This window comes from Mustela erminea, chromosome 4 (assembly GCF_009829155.1).
Source record: "Mustela erminea isolate mMusErm1 chromosome 4, mMusErm1.Pri, whole genome shotgun sequence".
Lineage (NCBI taxonomy): Eukaryota > Metazoa > Chordata > Mammalia > Carnivora > Mustelidae > Mustela > Mustela erminea.
The window spans coordinates 100,394,622-100,418,841 of record NC_045617.1 but is presented as its reverse complement, the minus strand read 5'-3'; the positions used below and the strand labels follow the sequence as shown (position 1 = coordinate 100,418,841).

Genomic DNA, 24,220 nt, shown 5'->3' with positions numbered 1-24,220 from the left:
CTCCCCAAACTGAAAATTTGTATCTTTGTTTTTTTTCTTTAAGATTTATGAAAATTTAGGGACATGTGGTTGGCTCAGTTGGTTAGGTGACTGCCTTTGGCTCAAGTCATGATCCTGGAGTCCAGGATCCTGGTTCAGGCTCCCTGCTCAGTGGGAAGTCTGCTTCTCCCTCTGATCCTCCCTCATCTCACACTCATTCTCTCTCTCTCTCTCGTTCTCTCTTTCTCCCTCTCAAATAAATAAATAAATAAATATCTTTAAAAAATGACTTATGAAAATCTGGAATTCTACTCCAAAATACAACTCTATTTGTTCTGATATTAAAATGTTCCTGCCAAATCTCTTATATCTTTCAGCCACCTTTGTACTTGGGAGAGCCATATAAATGAATTCTAGCCAGAATGAATGTGAATGGAACAATAAGGGTCAGGAATGAGTCAAGGCTTTGCATAAATGAACTTAAGAAGCCCTCCTCATGCTCCTCTTCATTTTCCATGAGCTGACTGAAATCACATGTGACCCTAAGAGATGGCAAGGCAATAATGCGCAAAGAGCTTGAGCCCTGAAACCATATATGGAAGAGAGTGACCCAAAATCCAGTATCACCCATCTTGAACTATTATGTGAACAAGAAATACAATTTTATTTGAATGTATTTGAACTATTCAGTATTTTTAGTGCATTTGTTGCAGCCACTACTGTTATCCAAAACAGTACACCCCCTGCAAAAAAAGAAAGAACTAAGCATTTTGCAGTTCAAAAATATCCTAACACCCAAATCAAATGTATTATCTATACCAATTTTCACATATTTATTTGCATTTTTGAAATAAGTGTATCTGAAATGTTCATTCAACTCTCTTAGACTTTGCTATGCATTAAAAACCTCTAATTAAAGGGTGCCTGGGTGGCTTAGTGGATTAAGTCTCTGCCTCTGGCTCAGGTCATGATCTCAGGGTCCTGGGATCAAGCCCTGCATTGGGCTCTCTGCTTGGCAGGGAGCCTGCTTCCCTCTCTCTCTCACTGCCTGCTCTCTGCCTACTTGTGGTCTCTCTCTCTGTCAGATAAATAAAAATAAAATCTTTAAAATCTTTAAAAAAATAAAAAATAAAAACCTCTAATTAAAACATCTGCTCAGAATTTATCAATTTGCCCTGGGTTAAACATAATCTAGCATGAAAATTCAGGCTTAATGTTTAGTTGTTATTCAGAAAGGAAATAGAAAAAAAAAAGATGAATGGGGAAAAACAAGTGGTGACCACACTAAGGCTATGTCAAGTAATTTTTAATGACACTAAATAATAATAAGGCTCCTGGAATCCTTGCTACTTATGATGTGTACAGAAAATATGGAAAAATATGTTGGAAACTTAACTTTGAAATATTTTTATACTTTCTTAGACAATTATCTTTGTTTGGATGGATGGATCAGTGGATGGCTAGATATATAGTTAGATATAATAGATATCAAAAGTTTATGACTACAAAGTAGACAATCAGTATTACAACATAATTAGGCACTAACATAAAAAAGTTATGGCCTATAGTCATCCTTCATTACTGTATTCATAATTTGTAAAGTATTACTTCCTTAATATTACATGATTATATTTTTTCTCATAAATAATGATTTAAAAATCTAAAAGTTAAGAAAAACAGAGAATCAGAAAATCACTGAAATTAAATCATCATGACCTTTAATCTAATGATTTTTCTATTTTCTCCAAGTCTATCAATTCTCTCTTTTAATTGGGCTTATTAAGCTTTCTGTCATTTTAGCGATATTTTCAATACTCACACCTTAAACGCCTTGTTTTTCTGACTCTCCATTGTATCCATCTGGAAAACTGCCCAACTTGAATGAATTCAACTACTCATTTTGCTACAAACACCAAAGCAGTTGACTACAACTGCAGAAGGCAAATACAAGAGGGCTGAAGGGTACCATCAGCAATGTGCAGCAATCCCTTCAGGTTCCTCTGGGCAACTCCTTCTCCTAAACTTCTAGATGATCATTGCAAATCATCATGGTTCAACACATCAAATTTCTGATAATGCATCTCTCTCTCACTACCTCTTTCCTTTAGAGATAACCTTACCTTCTACATTCTAGAGATAGATGGAAAGAAAGAAAGAGAGAGAGAGAGAGAGAGAAAGAAACAAACAAACAATTTGGTGGGAATTTTCCTCAATTTACCCTTATCTTAAATGCTAAAAATGTTTCATCTCACCTCATCCTCTTTGCCTTCTCCCGATATAAGAAATTTGCCACTCAGTCTCTCTCTAAAACCAATCCCTTAAATTACTCTGGAACATCATTCTTATAGTTTTATAGCTTTCTCAGAAATCTTCAAAAAATAAATAAATAAATAAATAAATAATTGCTGGCCTTCTTTCTCCTTCTTTGTAGACTCATCATTTTCTAGCCAGTCATTAAATATTGGATTTTCCCAATGGTATAGTCACAATCAGTCTTTCTCTCTCTTTTTTTTTTCTTATTCTGTTTAGTCTCATCTGTCTTCAAATCTTATCTCTCCTATGACTTTGAGATCAGTATATCTGTCTCCTCTGATGCCGATCTGCATATTTATATCTTAAAGACATCTCAAAATCATTAGGCCCATTAGTAAACTCCTTCCCTATCTCATTGCCCATGCTCTATTCCAAAACCATGTCACATCTGCCAGCTTTTCTCCTTAAATATTTTTTTATTCATTCATGTCTCCCCAACTCCTCCACCAAATTATCAAGTCCAGATTGTTATCTTTTACTTGGCTTACTATAATTTGCCTTTTTGTATCACATTCTTTATAGTCAAAGTGATCTTTAAAAGAAATACAAAGATCATTTGTTCAAGTAAGTTAAATCTAATAGCTTTGTCTTCTACAGAAAGGGCAGCAAGTAGAATTTGTTGTGATAAATTTGCAAGGTACTTCATAAGAGAATATTTAAGCTGTCTGATAAGGAACATTAACTTACACAGTCTATTTGATTACTCTCTAATTCACTGATGCATTAATTTTCTGAATGCAGTAATTACCGTCAGGAATTACTAATGGAGAAACGAATTAAAATCTACTGCTTCAGGGTACCTAACAATGCCCAGATGACCTAAAATATTTCTGAAAAATAAACATATTCTCTAAAAGTAATTTGCCTACTAGCGAATAAGCCTTGCTAATTGCCACACATGTAAGGTAAATTTCCTAGAAGTTTATAAAACTGAACACATTACTGCAACTGACATACTGAACATGGAAGATATACAAAGAGTGTCTGTGTAATTAAATAGAAACACATTTATATCTTGTTCAATCGCAGCATGAATGAATTTAGGAGTAGAGTGAAGAAAACATGACCAGCATGGCTAAATAGGTGGAAGAGATGATAAACGATCAATTCTAATAAATCAAGAAAGACTCTACCTCAATGTTGGCATTTTCATAGTTCTCTAAATGAGAAGAAACATCATTTCAATCATCAGGTATGTGGTAGGAAAATTTTTCTAAGTCAAGAACATCATTAGAAAAGACAAAAATTAATACTGAAGTGTGCATAGAAAGGAGAGCTTTAGAAGGACAATGACTTACAAACTGAAGAAAAATGGAACTAAAGCAAAGCTGAATTTCTAGTTTGAGTGGAGATACAAAGGTATACCATTTGCCTTCCCAAAAAGTCACTCAACAATTAGAAATAAAAAAAAACAAAATAAACAAAACAGATTTTAAAATCCCAGTACTTCTTCGTATCTTTAGTGAACCAAGCAAATAGCTATAATCCCCAATGACAACTTTGAGTAATAATGACAACACACATTTTGTTCTGTACCAAAGCAAGAATAAATGCTGAGCAACAACACTGACCACAACCCTCCCCCTTCATCTCCAGACTTTCACAGTTACATTTTCCCCCTAAAAATATGCAAGACAGTCCAGAAGTACCTGTCAAGATCTTTATAACAAGAACATGAGCAGGCCACAGCACTCAGATTATGTCATCCCTTCCCACTACACCCAAGAGGCATCAACTGAAGAATAAACTACACTGGAAGCCCACTGGGCTGCCAAAGTCCTGGCTAACCTGCCAGAGACAATGGTTGGAAGATGGAGTAAGGGGAGGCAAAAATAAGGCAAAGAGTAGCATATAACAGCAAAGATACATGCAAGATATTCTGAGAACCACCAAATTCTCTGAGCTGTGAACAAAGAGGCCAGAGTTGATTTGATGAGCATGGGCCCAAGAATTACAAATTTCAGTTAAAACTGAGTGCCTCAGGTATCTCCTCCAAACTGCCCCTCACTCTATTTCTCAACAAAGAGCTGTTCCATTTAAAGTTGAGGACTAAATAAGAGCTAGCATAAGAGTGTAAGGTTAAAAAATATATAATTTTTTTAAAATTTATTTTATTTTTTCAGTGTTCCAAAATTCATTGTTTATGCACCACACCCAGTGCTTCATGCAATACATATCCTTCTTAATACTAGTGAAAGTATTAAATACATTATGGGTCAGCACTGTACTATGTAGTTTGGCAATGTTAATCAATAATACAGACAGCTGTTCTCCTGTAGCTTCATTTGACTAGGGATGCAGAAGTCACAATGAACATAAAAAGCTAATTAAATTAAATTGTATATTAGAAAGTGATCATTGTTATGAAAAAACATTTAAATAGATCAGGTAAGGGGGCTCAGACTTGCTGGAGGAGAGGGCGTAACAGCATTAAATAGGGCAGTCAGGAAGTCACACTGAGAAGATGAGATCTAAGCAAAGAGTAGATGGAGATACAGAAACTAAGGAATTGGAAATCTGATAAAAAGCATTTTGGCAAAGGGAGAGACCTGGGGTGTGGGTTCCTGAAACATTAAAAGGTAGCAAAGCAGGAATAACAAGGTAAAGATTAACAGAAATTGAGATCAGAAGTTGAGGAGGGTGTTGGCAGACAGATGGGAGAGTCCTCAGATCATGCAGGTTTTTGTAAAGACCCTGGCTTTTACTCTGTGGGAAATAGGAAAATATAGACTTCTGAGCAAAGGAGTGACAAGATCTGACTTATGTTCTAAAGGAATATTTCTCTGTTGAAACTAGACTTTTAAAAGCAAAGGTAAATTCAGGAAGACCCATGTTCAAAATAATGGGTAATGGTGGTTCAAGCAAGGGTGGTAGTAGTTCAGACAATGAAAGGTGGTTGGATGTTAGATATAAGTTGAAAGACCCAACAGAGTTCCTGACATTGGAAGTGAGTTTTAAGCAGAGGAATAAAAGATAATTCTAAAGACTCCAAGGTTTTCAGTTAGAGCACGTGGAAAATGTCACTGTCATCAACTAACATAGAAAAGGTAGATATTGTTCAGCATGTAGAAATGGGAAGATTTGCAGGTCTGTTTGGAAGTGCTGAATTTGAGTCATCTATTAGGTATCCAGGTGGGGATGTCAAATAGCCCAGGGAACATAGGAGTCTGGAGATCAGGAGGGAGATCTGGGCTGGAGATATTGATTCCATTGGTGACATACTGAGATGGTTCTCAAAGTCAGGATGAGTTGAGAGCCTGGTAAGAGAACAACTGAGAATAGAAGAGAGAAAAGGACTAAGAACTGATACTCGAGCATTCCAGCAGTAAGAAGTATACAAATACAGGGGGAAAAAACTAGCTGAAACTGACTGAAAAATCACAGCCAGTAAAGAAAAGTCAGTGGAGGGGATGGGCAAATCTGGATTTTGACTTATAGATATAGCAATGAAAAAGCCATTGATAAACTTAAAATGAATATTTTTTGTGGATAGGAGAGAGGAAATGAAAAATGATGAAGAGGTTTAAGAAAACATCAACAGAGAAAAATTGAAGAAAATAAATTCAGACAACCTTGAAAGTATTTTTTTCATACTATCTGAGAAATAATTGCATGCTTATATTGTGGCAGAAATATATATTTTTTTTATTACAGAGGAAAAAAACAGAAAATTGTTTCCCTATATTCTTGAATAGCAGAGAGGGTTTGGGGTCTACACTATAGCAAGAGGGATTTAAATAGGAATATGGATGCTTTATCTATGGAAGAAGTGGGAAGAAAGAGTATGAGGGAAGGCATGTGAGTAGGTGGTATCTGTGATACTGTGGGTTGTTCTCAGATTGCTTTATTCTTTTTGGTGAAATAGAATTCAGGGTTATGAGCTAAAAATACAAGGATGTAGGTATTGGGAATTTAAGGAAAAAGAGTAAGTTTTGAGATAATCAATTGAAGGGAGGGGCATGAAGCAAAATAGGAATCCAGAATATGATTGCTTGGTAGTATTAAATAACTGCTTGAAATTTGTGGTTAAATGAAACCTTCTGAAAAAGACATACAGTTGGGTATAGAAGAATGAAAGTTGACCATTCTCTTACACCATATGCAAAGATAAACTCAAAATGGATAAAAGACCTCAATGTGAGGCAGAAATCTATCAAAATCCTAGAGGAGAACACAGGCAGTAACCTCTTCGACATTGGCCACAGCAACTTCTTTCAAGACATGTCTCAAAAAAAAAAAAAAAATGTCTCCAAAGGCAAAGGAAATAAAAGTGAAAATAACTTTTGGGGCTTCATCAAGACCAAAAGCTTCTGCACAACAAAAGAAACAGTCAACAAAACAAGGAGACACCCCATGGAATGGGAGAAGATATTCGCAAATGACACTACAGAGAGAGGGCTGGTATCCAAGATCTATACAGAACTCCTCAAACTCAACACTCAGAAAACAGATAATCATGTCAAAAAATGGGCAGAAGACATGAACAGACACTTCTCCAAAGAAGACATACAAATGGCTAGCAGACACATGAAAAAATGTTCATCATCACTAGCCATCAGGGAGATTCAAATCAAAATCACATTGAGATACTACCTTACACCAGTTAGAACGGCCAAAATGAACAAGACAGGAAACAACAAGTGTTGGAGGGGATGTGGAGAAATGGGAACCCTCTTACACTCTTGGAGGGAATGCAAGTTGGTATAGCCACTTTGGAAAACAGTGTGAAGATTCCTTAAGAAATTAAATATAGAGCTATCTTATTACCCTGCAATTGCACTACTGGGTATTTATCCCAGAAATACAGATGTACTGGGAAGAAAGGCCATATGTACCCCAATTTTCATAGCAGCAATGACCACAATCACCAAACTGTGGAAAGAGCGAAGTTGCCCTTCAACAAACAGATGGATAAAAAAGATATGGTCCAAGATGGACCGCATAGATATATACAGAACATTCCACCCTAAAACAACAGAATACTCATTCTTCTCAAGTGCACATGGAACCTTCCCCAGAATAGACCACATACTGGGTAACAAATCAGGACTCAACCAATACCAAAAGACTGAGATTATTCCCTGCACATTCTCAGATCACAATGCTTTGAAACTTGAGCTCAATCACAAGGAAAAGTTTGGAAGGAACTCAAACACCTGGAAGCTAAAGACCACTTTGCTTAAGAATGCTTGGATCAACCAGGAAATCAAGGAAGAACTGAACCAATTCATGGAAACCAATGAGAATGAAGACACTTGGTCCAAAACCTATGGGATACAGCAAAGACGATCCTAAGGAGGAAATACATAGCCATCCAAGCCTCCCTCAAAAAAATTGAAAAATCCAGAAAACACCAGCTGTCTCTACACCTTAAAGAACTGGAGAATCAACAACAAATCAAACCAACTCCACACATAAGAAAGGAGCTGAGATCAATGAGGTAGAAACCAGAGATACAGTAGAACGTATCAATGAAACTAGAAGTTGGTTTTTTGGAAGAATCAATAAGATCGATAAACCATTGGCCACACCAATCCAAAAGAAAAGAGAGAAAGCCCAAATTCATAAAATTATGAATGAAAAGGGAAAGATCACAACTAACACCAATGAAGTAGAAACAATCATCAAAAGTTATTATCAACAGTTATATGTCAATAAGCTAAGCAACCTAGATGAAATGGATGCATTCCTGGAAACTATAAACTTCCAAAATTGAACCAGGAAGAAATAGACAACCTGAATAGACCAATATCTAGTAATGAGATTGAAGCAGTGATCAAAAACCTCCCAAAAGGGGCGCCTGGGTGGCTCAGTGGGTGAAGCCTCTGCCTTCGGCTCAGGTCATGATCTCAGGGTCCTGGGATCGAGTCCCGTATCGGGCTTTCTGCTCAGCAGGGAGCCTGCTTCCTCCTCTCTCTCTGCCTGCCTCTCTGCCTACTTGTGATCTGTCTGTCAAATAAATAAATAAAATCTTTTAAAATAAATATATAAATAAATAAATAAATAAATGATTAAAACCTCCCAAAAAACAAGAGCCCAGGACCTGCTGGATTCTCTGGGGAATTCTACCAAACTTTCAAAGAAGAAATAACACCTATTCTCCTGAAGTCTTTCAAAAAATTGAAGCAGAAGGAAAATTTCCAGACTCTTTCTATGAAGTCAGCATTACCTTCATCCCCAAACCAGGCAAAGACCCTACCAAATAGGCGAATTTCGACCAATATCATTGATGAATATGGATGCTAAGATTCTCAACAAGATGCTAGCAAACAGGATCCAACAGCACATTAAGGATTATCCACCATGACGAAGTGGAATTCATTCCTGGGCTACAAGTATGGCTCAACATTTGCAAATCAATCAATGTGATAGAACAAATTAATAAAAGAAGAGAGAACCATATGTTCATCTCAATTGATGCAGAAAAAGCATTTGACAAAATCCAGCATCCATTCCTGATTAAAACACTTCAAAGTATAGGGATAGATGGAATATTCCTGAACTTCATAAAATCTATCTATGAAAGACCCACAGCAAATATCATCCTCAATGGGAAAAAGCTTGCAGCCTTCCCATTGAGATGAGGAACACGACAAGGATGCCCACTCTCACCACTCTTGCTCAACATAGTATTAGAAGTCCTAGCAACAGCAATCAGACAACAAAGAGAAATAAAAGGTATCCAAATTGGCAATGAAGAAGTCAAACTCTCTCTCTTCACAGATGACATTATTCTTTATATGGAAAGCCCAAAAGACTCCACCCCCAAACTACTAGAACTCATACAACAATTCAGCAACGTGGCAGGATACAAAGTCAATGTACAGAAATCAGTGGCTTTCTTATATACTAACAATGAAAATACAGAAAGGGAAATTAGAGAATCAATTCCATTTACTATAGCACCAAGAACCATAAGATACTTGGGAATAAACCTAACCAAAGAGGTAAATGATCTGTATTCAAGGAACTACAGAACACTCATGAAAGAAATTGAAGAAGACACACAAAGATGGAAGACCATTCCATGCTCTTGGATCAGAAGAATAAACATTGTTAAAATGTCTATACTGCCTAGAGCAATCTATACTTTTAATGCCATTCCGATTAAAATTTCACCCATATTTTTCAAAGAACTGGAGCAAATAATCCAAAAATTTGTATGTAATCAGAAGAGACCCCGAATTGCTAAGAAATATTGAAAAACAAAAATAAAACTAGGGGCGTCACGTTACCTGATTTAAAGCTTTACTACAAAGCTGTGATCACCAAGACAGCATGGAACTGGTATAAAAACAGATACATAGACCAGTGGAACAGAGTAGAGAGCCCAGATATGGACCCTCAACTCTATGGTCAAATAATCTTCGACAAAACAGGAAAAAATATACAGTGGAAAAAAGACAGTCTCTTCAATAAATGGTGTTGGGAAAATTGGACAGCTATATGTAGAAGAATGAAACTCGACCATTCTCTTACACCATACACAAAGATAAACTCAAAATGGATAAAAGACCTCAACATGAGACAGGAATCCATCAGAATCCTAGAGGAGAATATAGGCAGTAACCTCTTCGATATCAGCCACAGCAACTTCTTTCAAGATATGTCTCCAAAGGCAAAGAAAACAAAAGCGAAGATGAACTTTTGGGACTTCATCAAAATCAAAAGCTTCTGCACAGCAAAGGAAACAATCAAGAAAACAAAGAGACAACTCACGGAATGGGAGAAGATATTTGCAAATGACAGTACAGACAAATGGTTGATAACCAGGATCTATAAAGAACTTCTCAAACTCAACACACACAAAACATATAATCATATCAAAAATGGGCAGAAGATATGAACAGACACTTCTCCAATGAAGACATACAAATGGCTAGCATACACATGAAAAAATGTTCATCATCACTAGCCATCAGGGAGATTCAAATTAAAACCACATTGAGATACCACCTTACACCAGTTAGAATGGCCAAAATTAGCAAGACAGGAAACAACATGAGTTGGAGGGTATGTGGAGAAAGGGGAACCCTCTTACACTGTTGGTGGAAATGCAAGTTGGTGCAGCCACTTTGGAGAACAGTGTGGAGATTCCTCAAGAAATTGAAAATAGAGCTTCCCTATGACCCTGCAATTGCACTCCTGGGTATTTACCCCAAAGATACAGATGTACTAAAAGAAGGGCCATCTGTACCCCAATGTTTATAGCAGCAATGGCCACGGTCGCCAAACTGTGGAAAGAACAAAGATGCCCTTCAACAGACGAATGGATAAGGAAGATTATCCATATGCACTATGGAGTATTATGCCTCCATCAAAAAGGATGAATACCCAACTTTTGTAGCAACATGGACAGGACTGGAAGAGATTATGCTGAGTGAAATAAGTCAAGTAGAGAGAGTCAATTATTATATGGTTTCACTTATTTGTGGAGCATAACAAATAGCATGGAGGACAAGGGGAGTTAGAGAGGAGAAGGGAGTTGAGGGAAATTGAAAGGGGAGGTGGATCATGAGAGACTATGGACTCTGAAAAACAATCTGAGGGGTTTGAAGTGGTAGGGGGGTGGGAGGTTGGGGGAACCAAGTGGTGGGTATTGGAGAGGGCACGGATTGCATAGAGCACTAGGTGTGGTGCAAAAACAATGAATACAGTTACATTGAAAATAAATTTTAAAAATTAAAAATTAAAAAAATTTTTTTAAAGATATGGTCCATATATACAATAGAATATTACACAGCCATCAGAAAGGATGAATACCCAATTCTTATATCAACATGGAGAGGACTGGAGGAGATTATGCTGAGTGAAATAAGTCAAGCAGAGAAAGTCAATTATCATATGGTTTCACTTACTTGTGGAGCATAAGGAATAACATAGAGGGCATTAGGAGAAGGAAAGGAAAAGTGAATTGGGGGAAATTAGAGGAGGAGACGAAGCATGAGAGACTGTGGACTCGAAGAAACAAACAGAGGGTTTTGGAGGGGAGGGGGTGCAGGAGTTGGGTGAGCCTGGTGGTGGGTATTAAGGAGGGCATATATTGAATGGAGCACTGGGTGTAGTGCATAAGCATAAACAGTGAAACTTGGAACACTGAAAAAAAATAAATTTAATTTTAAAAAAAGACATACAGATGGCTAACAGACACATGAAAAGATGCTCAACATCACTGATAGTCAGGGAAATACAAATCAAAACCAGAAAGAGATATTACCTCACACCTATCAGAATGGCTAAAATCAAAAACACAAAGAATAAGTGCTAGTGAGAATGTGGAGAAATGGGAACTCTCATGCAATGGTTTGCACTGGGAATGCAAACCAATGCAGCCACTGTGGTAAACAGTGTGGAGGTTCCTCAAAAAGTTAAAAATAGAACTACCATATGATCTAGAAATTCCACTACTGGGCATATACCCAAAGAATACAAAAACATTAATTTGAAAAGATATATGTACCCCTAAGTTTATTGTAGCATTACTTAGAAGAGTCAAGATATGGAAGCAGTCCCAGTATCCATCAATAGATGAATGGATAATAATATCAATAGACGAATGGATACACACACACACACACACACACACACACACACATATATATGCATATACGTGTGTGTGTGTTTGTATATATATATATATATACATTATACACACACATTAAATACACACATTAAATACATACACATACATACAATTACACAGCTTAAAAAAGATATTACTCAGCTATAAAAAAGAATAAAATCTTACCATTTATAATGGAATGGATGGAGCTAGAGAGTATAATGCTAAGTGAAATAAGTCAGAGAAAGACAAATACTGTATGATTTCACTCATATGTGGAATTTCAAAAGCAAAACAAATATGGGATGCCTGGGTGGCTCAGTGGGTTAAGCCCCTGCCTTCGGCTCAGGTCATGATCTCAGGATCCTGGGATGGAGCCCCGCATCAGGCTCTCTGCTCAGTGGGAAGTCTGCTTCCCCCGCCCCTCTGCCTGCTTCTCTGCCTACTTGTGGTCTACATCTGTCAAATAAATAAAATCTTTTAAAAAAAGTAAATAAAGAGACCACCACCAACAACAACCACTACCACAGCAACAAAACAGATTCTTAAATATAGAAAATTGCTGGTTGCCAGAAAGGAGATGGGTGGGAGAATGGGTGAAAGAGGTAAAGTGGTTAAGAATACACTTAACTTCATGAGCACTGATAATGTATAGAACTGGTGAATCATTATATTTTACACCTAAAACTATATACACTGTATGCTAACTATGCTGGAATTTAAAAATAAATAAATAAACACAATTTAAACAAAAAACAGGCCAAATAGTATTTAACCAGAGTTGAGATTTTGCTAAGCAAGTATGATTAATGAAGCAGGGCCAGAGGAGTCCAAGATGTATAATTGAGTATAATGATTTGCCATGGTATTTTAATTAGATAAGAAAGGAAGTGTAGTAGCCTCAAGCAGAGGGATGGAGTAGTGGCCAGACTGAATGCCATAATTCATTGACAGTATGTATGGGGCTGAGGAACTTTTGAGGTGTGGGTAGAGAAAGTGCACTAGAAAGAGAGGACATGATAGTAAAATGCATAACTTTAAGATTAAATTTTACAAAAGAAAGCAGGAAAAGGCCATAAATATGTACAGCTCAAAAAGAATTATTCAAAAATACTACAGAAGTCAGACATACACTCAAAGAAATTATATGAACTCTCTAGCCCATAGCTCGAAGAGCTTGAAGGACAATCAAAAGAAAGAGAAAAGAAAAAAAAATTTTGAAATATTTCAGAGACAGGGCACCTGTGTGGCTCAGTGGGTTAAAGCCTCTGCTTTCAGCTCAGGTCATGATCCCAGGGCCCTGGGATCAAGCCCCGCATCGGGCTCTCTGCTCATCAGGGAGCCTGCTTCTCTTTCTCTTTGCCTGCCTCTCTGCCTACTTGTGATCTCTGTCTGTAAAACAAATAAATTAAATATTTAAAAAATATATTTCAGAGGCAAGAGCCATTTGGAGAATAAACACCAAATATAATAAATGTTCAAGGATAGATGGGACAATATAGAAAGAAATCATACACAACAAAACCCAAATAAATTTATAGTATAAATGTTATTAAAAAGATAATAGGGAGATATAGAAGATCCAACATATGTATAATATGTACTTTAAAAAGTGAATATATTTAATTCAAGGATGAAAGAAACAAGTATGAGTGTTCAAATAGAAAAAGTCATGTCACTTCTAAGGAGACAGAAACATTCAGTTAGCCAGAGATTTTTCTGCAGGAAAACTTAATGCCAGAAACCCTGGAGCAACATCGGCAAAGTTCTGAAGTAACTGTAGTTCCAGAATTTTATGCATAGTAGTATTCTTGAATTAAAGGAAAACAAACACTTTCTCAAACATGTAAGAAATTAGGGAACACAGGCATTAAGAGTCCTTCTTGACTAAAAAAAAAAAAAAAATTAATTTAAAAAATGATAAATTAAAACAATAATTGCTGGAAAATAATTTAACAAAATTATTCAACAATATAACTGATAAAAATTAAACTCAAGGATAGAAAAGCCATCATAAAAATATTTGCTTATCATTGACTCTATTAATACACAATAAAGCTTAAACAACTATTAGTATTATAGTTTCAGAGCAGAATGTAAATTCTATAAGCCTGTAATATATTAAGAATCATACCAGTAATAAATATAAGATGTATAAGAGGAGTCAAAGTGAGGAGATGTATAAGAATGATTTAATCAAATTTCGACAGGAAGGACATGTTCAATAGGAACAAAGTCATTTACATTTATCATGATGGAAGTGAGAAAAATGAGAATTTGGATAAAAATGAAAAAAAAAAAAAAGACCCAGAAACATTTCCTGTAGCATTTTGTTGGAGTTGAACTGAGACATTAGGAGAAAGGTCTTAAAGACAGGGCAAAGTCAGAATGAGCTGGAAAAAGCACTGGGTAAAGTGGTCTCAGATGACCACACTCTCTTTTGAGTACAGTCTATTTATGAAACTACTTACTCATAATGCAAGCCAATTTTGAAGCTATTTCTTACCCTGGTAGAGATTAATGTATTTTACCCACAATTTTCTAAGTGTAATTTCTAAAATGCTCAAAGAAATACAAAAAATAATTTCGTACTGAATTAAAGGTGACCCTACTTTTTATTTCTTCCTGCTAATCACTTCCATTCATAATTCTGTCTAAAACCTTCTTTCCAAATCCTAATATACTCTGGATTTGTACTTTTCCCCTGCTTATGCCATATGGGGAATTTATTCCAATAATATATTTCCCTTGTCCTTAAAACAGATTTTTAGAACAAACTCACAACTGAGAGAGAGGTCATCTTTTCCAGAATATTGAGTTACCCTTTAACCAGACTTTAAAATAATGACTAAATAGTGTCCAGGTTTGGATAACTTTTAATTTGTAAGGAACTCTTTCATACCAAGGAGAATTCTGATACCTGTATGCACATGTATGTTCACTTTCATTTTCCAAAAGCATTAAATGAAGATTTTTTTTTAATTTTTTATTTTTTATAAACATATGTTTTTATCCCCAGGGGTACAGGTCTGTGAATCACCAGGTTTACACACTTCACAGCACTCACCAAAGCACATACCCTCCCCAGTGTCCATAATCCCACCCCCTTCTCCCAAACCCCCTCCCCCCAGCAACCCTCAGTTTGTTTTGTGAGATTAAGAGTCACTTATGGTTTGTCTCCCTCCCAATCCCATCTTGTTTAATTTATTCTTCTCCTACCCACTTAAGCCCCCATGTTGCATCACCACTTCCTCATATCAGGGAGATCATGTGATAGTTGTCTTTCTCTGCAAACTCAACACCCAAAGAACAAATAATCCAATCAAGAAATGGGCAGAGGACATGAACAGACATTTCTGCAAAGAAGACATCCAGATGGCCAACAGACACATGAAAAAGTGCTCCATATCACTCGGCATCAGGGAAATACAAATCAAAACCACAATGAGATATCACCTCACACCAGTCAGAATGGCTAAAATCAACAAGTCAGTAAATGAAGATTTTTAAGAAATTGCCTTACCCAGTGAGTTTGACTGCATGTGTCTGGAACTTTCGATATTTGCTTGCTTCTTCATTTGTTCTGGTAACATGCCTATATATCCCTGTCTTATAATGGAAGAAATCCTCATGGACTTGCATTATGGCTAAAATAAAACCCAACAGAATGAAAGAGTTTTAAACAAATCTCTTTTAAAATCTCTAGAAATTCTCACAGAACAATCAATGGTTAAATTGCCAGGAGGAGAATCTAAGGAGGGACTTTGCAACTCAGCCTAATTTTCTTTCCTACTTGATTTAATTGCTGCAATTTTTTGTTGTTGTTCTCTTATAAAAACAACTTTTAGCTACTTAGGATATTACTTAAGTACATATTATACCTTTAAAACACCATCTATTCTTAATTGACAGTACCATTGTTACCAGGAATTCAGACCCTTGCTGAGAGGCCCCAGTGCACTTGGCTGGTGATTGCTGTTTCTCCATTAACCTTGGACTTCACCAGGAGCCTCTTAAACTCCAATTAAGCTAGCAGTGAAAGGTGAACCTAGCAAACAGGGCTTAAATTGTCCTTAATCCTTGGAAATAAATGCAAACCTTTTCTTGGTGAGTTTGAATAAAAAGCAAACCTTTGGCCAAAGGATACTCTGGCAAAGCTTCATCCTCCCAGGTCTGGAGAGCTAAGCCACTGCTGTATTCTTAAGAAAGTAAAAGCTTATATTTGATAAAGCTCTCCTTCATACCCTCACCTAGATTACGTCTTTTCTATATCGTGTGCTGTTTTGTTGAAGGGCTTAGACAACACAGGGTAAAGACTAAATTTGCAGAAGACATGAATTAAAAATATTTTTAGTTGGGACTAGGTAAGTATACCGTGATAAATGCACAATGCTTGTCTATATTAGTTTGGCATGTTTTTTAAAATTAAAAACAAAAATTAAGGTCACAAGTATTTGACAGATCCTAAAATGAAACTACTACTCCAAAGTCATGTATAACTTTTTAATGTTCCACCTTTTATCTCCTTTTTCAATGTTTCATGCTTTTTCTTATGCTGTTTGAATATTCTCAAAAGAAGTTAGGTCTTCTTTATCTACTTTAAATACATCCCCCCAAAAATAAATAAATAAAATACATTCTCATAGGATTTTAAGAATTTATATAACTGTACTTTATGCAGATCTTGTTTCATTCTCTTTTCGGCACCTAAACTTATTTTTAATTCTACAGATTTTAGATGAATGTACACCCTGTTATTTACCCAACATTCTACTGCCTTTTCCATTCTTTGGACTGAGCAAGGAGAAAATGCCGTATGTTAACCCAGACAATGCTATGCTGACAATCACGTGGCATCTACAGCAAGACGAGTCAACCAGCACTTATATAAATGTGAAGATACTGCTAGTGGGTTTTCTCTTTTGTGGAACAATTGACCCCTTCAGCTCCTCTCAACTCTCCTTAAGCACCAGGAATAAAATATATGCTTCATTGCTGAGAAACAGTACTGACAGAAGCAGCATGGGAGAGAGGTCATTACAATCAACTTGAAAGTAGCTCCTTGTTTCAGTTTCTGACACCAAAACAGACCTGATGAGCCCGTAAGGACATAACTACATAAGTTACTGTAGTGCAATTTTGCTTTTGGAAAACTGTCGCAAGCATACGCACAGCATAGTTAGGAAGCCTAGGGCAGGATGGAGCTCACCTTGATGGCAACACTATCTTCTACTCCTGGCTCGGGCTGGCAGGAGGTACGTTCTTAACACAGGCATTGAATAATTTAGATTTCAGCTCTACTATTTTAAAATGTTTATCTTTTGATTCTTACTGTGATTCTCACTTTTGATTATTTTTATGTATTATGTGAAATTCATGAACATTTAAGTACTTGACTATGAAATAAACCCCCGGGGCTCTCAGTTTTAAAGAATTATGATCCAAATTTCTTCTGACTCATTAAAAGAGAGAGAAAAACTTGAAACAGTTATACAATAACTTGAAGATTCAGGGAACTGAAATAACTTGCTCAAAGTCGTTCTAAGTAGCAAATGTCAAAGGTGGAATTTTGAATTCAGCCTTGACTCCCAATGCCTGTGCTCCTTTAAATTTGTCACATGAACTTAATTTACTGAAGCATGCATGTAATTACATATGACTCCCCCAGTCTTATAGCACCTAATAAAAATTACATTATTATAAGGAAAAAAAATTTATCTTCATTTGTCCAGGTTTTGTTTAAGGTCCCAGGATTTTTAGAATTAAATTCAGGACACGTTTAGTGTAAGCTCTAGTTTCTCAATAAATGTTAAGTGGTGATAATGATCAATAAATATCATTCCAACACAACTTTGAAATCTGTGATTCCTGCTAGATGCTGAACCAGGACTAATTAGGTCAGCATTCAGAAAAGCTAAAGCAGATGTTGACCAATAATTCCTTAGGTGTATATCAAATGTTTTAAATTTAATTTTGGTTCATTTAAATTTATTTGATTCATTCCACTGATAATATATTTGGGGGCTTTCACATGTTCACAACCTGAACTTCTATTTTAGGCCTGGCTTGCTTTGTTCTTCCATGCTCTTCCAGGCAATGTTTAGTACAGGGAATATATTCTATAAACCTATCTTCTTCACCCATTGCAGTGGTGCAAAATAAAATTCGGTAGGTGAACAGAGGAATTACATCTCACAAATGATATCTTAAAAATCAAAGATAATGTAAATTCAGTATATTATTTTCTTATTTGCTGTTAACTTACTAGCCATAACACATCTACAAAATTGATCAAAATACAAGGCATTTTATAAAACACAAAAATCACACTGAAATATTTAATTTATTTTGAGTTTACGGGAAAAGGAAAATATTTAGATTTTTTTCTACTGCTAAAGCTTGATTTTTTTTCAATCCATTACCTAATCCCTTTAGAGTGAAGGTGAGGAAATTTCTAATACTATGTATGATTCTTAAATATGACTGAATAATTAAATGAGCTCTACCACTTAGCATTTCATGTTTGATTGTCTATTTGGCCCATGATCACTTTTGGAAAGATTCAGCAGACTTTCATCAAATGTGTTATTAATATTTAGGAACTCAATGAATGTGCCTATTTTCTTAAAATAAAATGACAGATAATGAAGTTATTAGGTAGCATATATCCTATAATTGCACTGATCTTAAGACTGTTGAACCTTTATGAACACCCAAAGTAAAAATTTTCTGTCTTTTATTAAGCTCCTTTTGCATGAATTAAAAGGTAATATTGTTATTAAAGAAATAAGATACAACCATATTTCATCCAAACTTACCTTGAACTGGTCCATTTTGCATGATTTCTTTCATTATCTCAGTTTCCTAGAAGGGAAAGTATCAATAAACATTATTATCAGAGCATATTATACCTATTGTTTGGTGCATAATGTTAGGTGCTTCATAATCAATTTAAGAATTATACAATCCAATGTGACTTGACCACTTATAATTTACTCTTAATAATACCTTGAAATACTTAGTGTGAAACAGCACATTCATTAAGTTGCTAAAGACAAGATAGACCCATTTGTTTCATTGACTTTTTCCACTGGTGATAATTTTGGAATGAAGAAGAAATAAAGTAATAGATAAAAAATAATTAATAAACAGATAAAAAATAGATAAAAATAATAGATAAAAAATAATTAATAAACAGATAAAAATAATTAATTAAAACCATGTTTTATCAGTGGAGATTTGTGTCATCTCCATTCTTTTGATCATGAGAACCCCAGATGATTGTTTAGTGAGGTCCTCAGTGTGGCTATAGTGTATAAATATTTCTATGTTGTCACCCACTGTGTGATGCAGTCCTCAGTAAAAAGGCAGGTCATTCATTTATTCATTCATTCATATATGTGCATTGATCACAGAGTATATACAAAAAACTAGGACAGAAACAAATACTGACCCTGCACCTGTCTCAAGGAATTTACATTTTGGTGGAGTAGACAGACAGTAGCACAACTAATTGCATTATGATATATTTAGTTCTATTACAGAGATAAGCTCCAAGTTCCCAGGGATGCAAATGAAAAGGAAAATTAATCCTGTGTAGGAGTCAAGGTAAGGTCACAGAGGAGATGAAGTTTTAACCTGGGCCTTGACCCATGTGTGGGACTCTACCGATGGAAATGGGATAACCAACATGGGTCAATGGAATCATCACCTGCCTAAGCAGACAAGCATGAGAGAGCATGATGTGTCTAGGGAGCAGACAGTAGTCCTGTTTATCAGGAGCCTTACGAGCAGGTGGAGGGGCATATGCAGAAAGGACAAAAGTCTGTAAAGGCAGTAGGTAAGAACCAAATCATAGAAGACCTATATGCCATAGTCTGTAGGTAACTAAACCATATTTTGTAGGTAACTGAAAGCCACTGAAGTTTCAGATATTCTGAAAGTGAGGTCTGGGTAACACCGATATGATGAAGTAAAATTTATCCAGGATTTCAACATGAAAAACTAGAATCTAAGGGAATCATTTTCCCATAATGGCTATGTCTACTTCAATTATTTTGTGGAGTAAGGCAAAGAATTAGCACAATGAACTACTACTGCCATAAAGTCAGTGAAAAAAGGTCTGATTTAGCTTTTTTTTTTTTTTTAAGATTTTGTTTATTTATTTGACATACAGAGATCACAAGTAGGCAGAGAGGCAGGCAGAGAGAGAGGAGGAAACAGGCTCCCAGCTGAGCAGGGAGCCCGATGTGGGGCTCGATCCCAGTACTCTGGATCATGACCTGAGCTGAAGGCAGAGGCTTTAACCCACTGAGCCACCCAGGCACCCCTGATTTAGCTTTTATTTGTCAAGTATGTAAATATATGTCACACAATTATTCATGCTGTTAATAATACAAAGATCAGAAATCTGAAAACCTTTAATGGACATTTTAGGAATATAAAAATTATTTCTGAAAACTAACATTACTTTAGAATATAATAGTTTTTAAAGAGTTTTAATAACAGCAGAGCTATATCTTTTTGAGAAAGTTAACCATTGTTAATTCTTGCCATTTAGACTTACATTGGAGGACACTCTGTATGGAGGAGAACATTGGTAGATTCTGTTCGATTTCTCGATGTTGTTGGGACATGGCTTTGTGGCATGCCGTTTTCCACGCCCATCAGACCTACTTGCCATGGCGCAGCCATCATTGGTAGCATTTTGGTCCTTGAAAAGTGGATAGCATGCATGGGATACCAGTCTATGAGGAATTAGCAAAGAAGTAATACTTAGGAAAATGCTGTAATATACTATCTATGTGCAATTTTATGAATTAAACATTTATAAATTTTCCTAACTGCCTACATGTGTAACATTCAAAATGTGAATTAATTCCAACATACCAGTTCAATATATTGTACTCTTCCCTGCCCCCTCATTTTTATTGTAATTTTAAAAGTCTTGTTTCAATCCATTTTAATAAATAATTTATCTACAGTACAGAACTTCCTAAAGATGAAAAGTGACTGCCAATAAATCTGTGGTAATATTAATAGGGGCAGGACTTCATCCTGTATCTATAATTATAATGTAGAAAAACCAAGTTTAATGTGAAAAAGACAATTATTTTATTATGTTGAGATAGGGTATTTTGATCAATGATGTAAGTATTATAATTAGGGATGTTTTGTTCTTTGTTTTATTTTTAAATTGTTATTGAGTTATAAATAACTCCTCATGGGATTTCAATTGTTCAATATGTTTCTGTGGTTCAGCATATATTGGGAGAAATACTATACACTAAGATATTGTTAAAAGTTAATAGAGTAGAAAGTTATCAGACACATACATTGTACAGAAGAATAAACAAAATAATTTTGATTTCTGATTTTGAAACCGAACATAGAAAAGTACAAATTATTTGGAACCAAAACTAACGTTATTTATTGAATATAGAAGAAGATCATAAGGAAAATAAGCCATAAAATTGATTTTATATGAGGGTTGCTGGGGGTTAAGGGAGTAGGGATAGGGTGGCTGGGTTATGGACATCGGGGAGGATATGTGCTATGGTGAGTGCTGTGAAATGTGTAAGCCTGATGACTCACAGGCCTGTACTCCTGGGGCAAATAATACATTATATGTTAATAAAAATTAAAAAATTTTTTGAGGAAATTAAAAAATAAATAAATATCCCAAGTTCAAAAAAATTTGATTTATATATATATATATATATATATATATATATATATATATATATATTCAATTTGAATTGGCCATAGAAATATCCAATAGGATTGCTTCAGAAAAATTTAGTAGTGTTCAAGAGAGTAAGAGAATCTGAGCAAGGAGCATGATGAAAGCAAAGTCATTAAAGACTATGAATACTTCCAAAAATTCTTGCATTAAACTTTGGGATAATCAGTGCTGTAGCTTGAATTGTGTCACCCAAAATTCATGTATTGAACCCCCCAACACCTAATGTAATGGTGTTAGGAGGGGCCTTTGAGATAATTAGCTTTAAATGAAGTGATGGGCGAACTGACATTCGCGCCCTTTACAAGAAGGGAAAGAGACACTAGCACTCTCTTTCCGCCACGTGAGGACACAACAAAAAGGCAAATGAGAAGAGGTTTCTCTCCGGGACTAATTCAGCTAATATCTTGATCTTGGACTTCTCAGCCGTTAGTACTATGGGAAATTAAGGCCTATTGTTTATGCTCCCCAGTCTATGGCATTTTGTTATGGTAACCTGAGAAGACCAACACAGTAAGATTTAGTTGGGTCTCAATGTTAATTTCTATTTCTGAGCTTCTTCTATAGCTTCTATTAATTTTTGTCATACTTCAAAACAGAAGCCATCCAAGCACTTCTATACCAGGAAGGTATCAGCCCAAGTTGTTCATTCTAATAACCACATTATTAAGCAAAATGTATGAAATGTTTTTAAAGAAATTTATTGCTACCCATCAATAGCTGACATCCATGCTTTCATTGCAACTGACTCTTCTGTAGCAAACCTAGAGTACTCAGTGGATGATAAAAGGACAGGTGAGCAGTACATATGTATACTACTAGATATCAGCTGCAGTTTCCTTACCCAAATTACTTAGCTTTTACGTAGATTATCTCTTACAATAGATATGAGGATGCAATAGGTATCAGACTACATGCGAGTAAGGAAATACAGCCTGCCTTTTCCCACTGAATGGGACAGTGACACTTAGTGATGTTGATAAGTTGAGGCAACTATATATTCTTTATTTTATTCCTCTTATTCTTCATTTAATTTTTACCTAGCATTATCCATCTACCTGCCTAACGCAAAGACTCATTCAGGGTATCAGCAATGCCAACTACTCTATTCCCACTGCGACTCAGTAGAGCCATTTAGCACAGAGCAACAAGAAGACAATGCTTACTTGAGCCTCTCCATTAATTTAGTCTGGAATGTATACATTCTTCAAATAATCACTATCACTATCAATCACTATCACTATTATTCAAATAATCACTTCCAATAGCTTGTAATCTTGGTAGATAACCAAATATATTTATATATTTATATATTTAAAGGTAATGCACATATTTAAATAGGTGTAGCATATATATACATATTTTTTTAGTAAAAATCTTACAATTTATTTTTTTCCTTATTCTAACCCCAAACGAACTCATAAGAATCCTAGAAACATATGTCAGGTAGCTATTTACCCACGTTTTCTCAGGAACCACCAAGCCCTATCAATGCTTCCACTATTGCATCCATGTCTGTTCTTGGCACAGCAGGAGATCAGATTCTGAGGAGATAGATTGGCTGTGTAGCGACCTTTGGACTGAATTGCTATTCGGTCAGCTGCCACACCTGTTTCAAACAGAATACTGGTTAAAATTCAAATGGCACGTGGCATTTTTAATAATTTACATAAGTTCTTTTGAATCCTAGTCTTCAGAATTTTATGTAATTTAAAATTAAAACCATTGTCAGTAGTATATCTCTGTATTCCAGCAAAGTCAACTGGATCACAATTTCAGTCATAATTTTTATCCAGTTTTGGTTTGTTCAATTGTCTTATTGACTTCAAAGACTTTTCTAGTCCCTTGTTCCTTTCATGTTTTATACACATATGAATTTTTCATTAAGAAATCTGTCAAGTGAAACTCCTTGAGGGCAAGAATCATGTCTCATTTACATTTGTAACTCCTGTACCTTACATATATCATGGATAAACATATAAATTTTGAAATGAGTGCAACTAAGTGGAAGAAATCAGAAAAATTTATAGAAATACTAACTGGAAATTCATCCAAGTTAATCTGATGTATCGGAATAAACTGAATGCTTGGTTTTTAACCAGTATCTGGATTGGTTACTCTTTTAACACCTATCATAAATTAATCTATACTAATATGAACCTTATAAAATATCTAAAAACTAACAGCACACGTTTATAATACTTTTGGAAATCATGATCCTATATTACATAGACATGGAATCCACCTTGTTTATACTTGATATAACTTGATAACAATATAAAATACCCATGGCTGTCATTAATTAGTTCATTCCTTTTCCCAATACATTCTTATTGACTGTCTATGAGGCGACAGGCACTGTACTAAGCACTAGAAATTATAATGATGAACAAGAATCACAATGCTATACTCACAGAAAAATAAACTAGCAAAATTAACCCACCAGTAGCAGAAAACTACTTACATTATCATTTTGATTATGCTACCATGATAAACTAATACGAATGATGAGATCTTGGGAAAATTTTGGTACAAATTTTTGTGGTTGTTGGGTAACTGGTATAGTTTGTTCTTGATATTTAAACATAGTTACTTTTAATTAAAGGCAAAAAAGTAAACTTTCT

At 35.4% G+C, this 24,220-nt stretch overlaps 1 protein-coding gene across 1 annotated transcript in view; it reads right to left on the bottom strand.

The window, feature by feature from the left end:
- TINAG (tubulointerstitial nephritis antigen) overlaps positions 1-24,220 on the bottom strand; it is a 101,006-nt gene that overhangs the window by 36,978 nt on the left and 39,808 nt on the right. Inside the window, exons 6-9 of the mRNA XM_032340285.1 lie at positions 23,055-23,205; positions 20,421-20,601; positions 18,673-18,718; positions 15,378-15,501 (exon numbers count right to left, since the gene is read on the bottom strand). Of these exons, the coding sequence (XP_032196176.1) occupies positions 15,378-15,501; positions 18,673-18,718; positions 20,421-20,601; positions 23,055-23,205 (502 nt within the window). The remainder of the gene's footprint in view (positions 1-15,377; positions 15,502-18,672; positions 18,719-20,420; positions 20,602-23,054; positions 23,206-24,220) is intronic.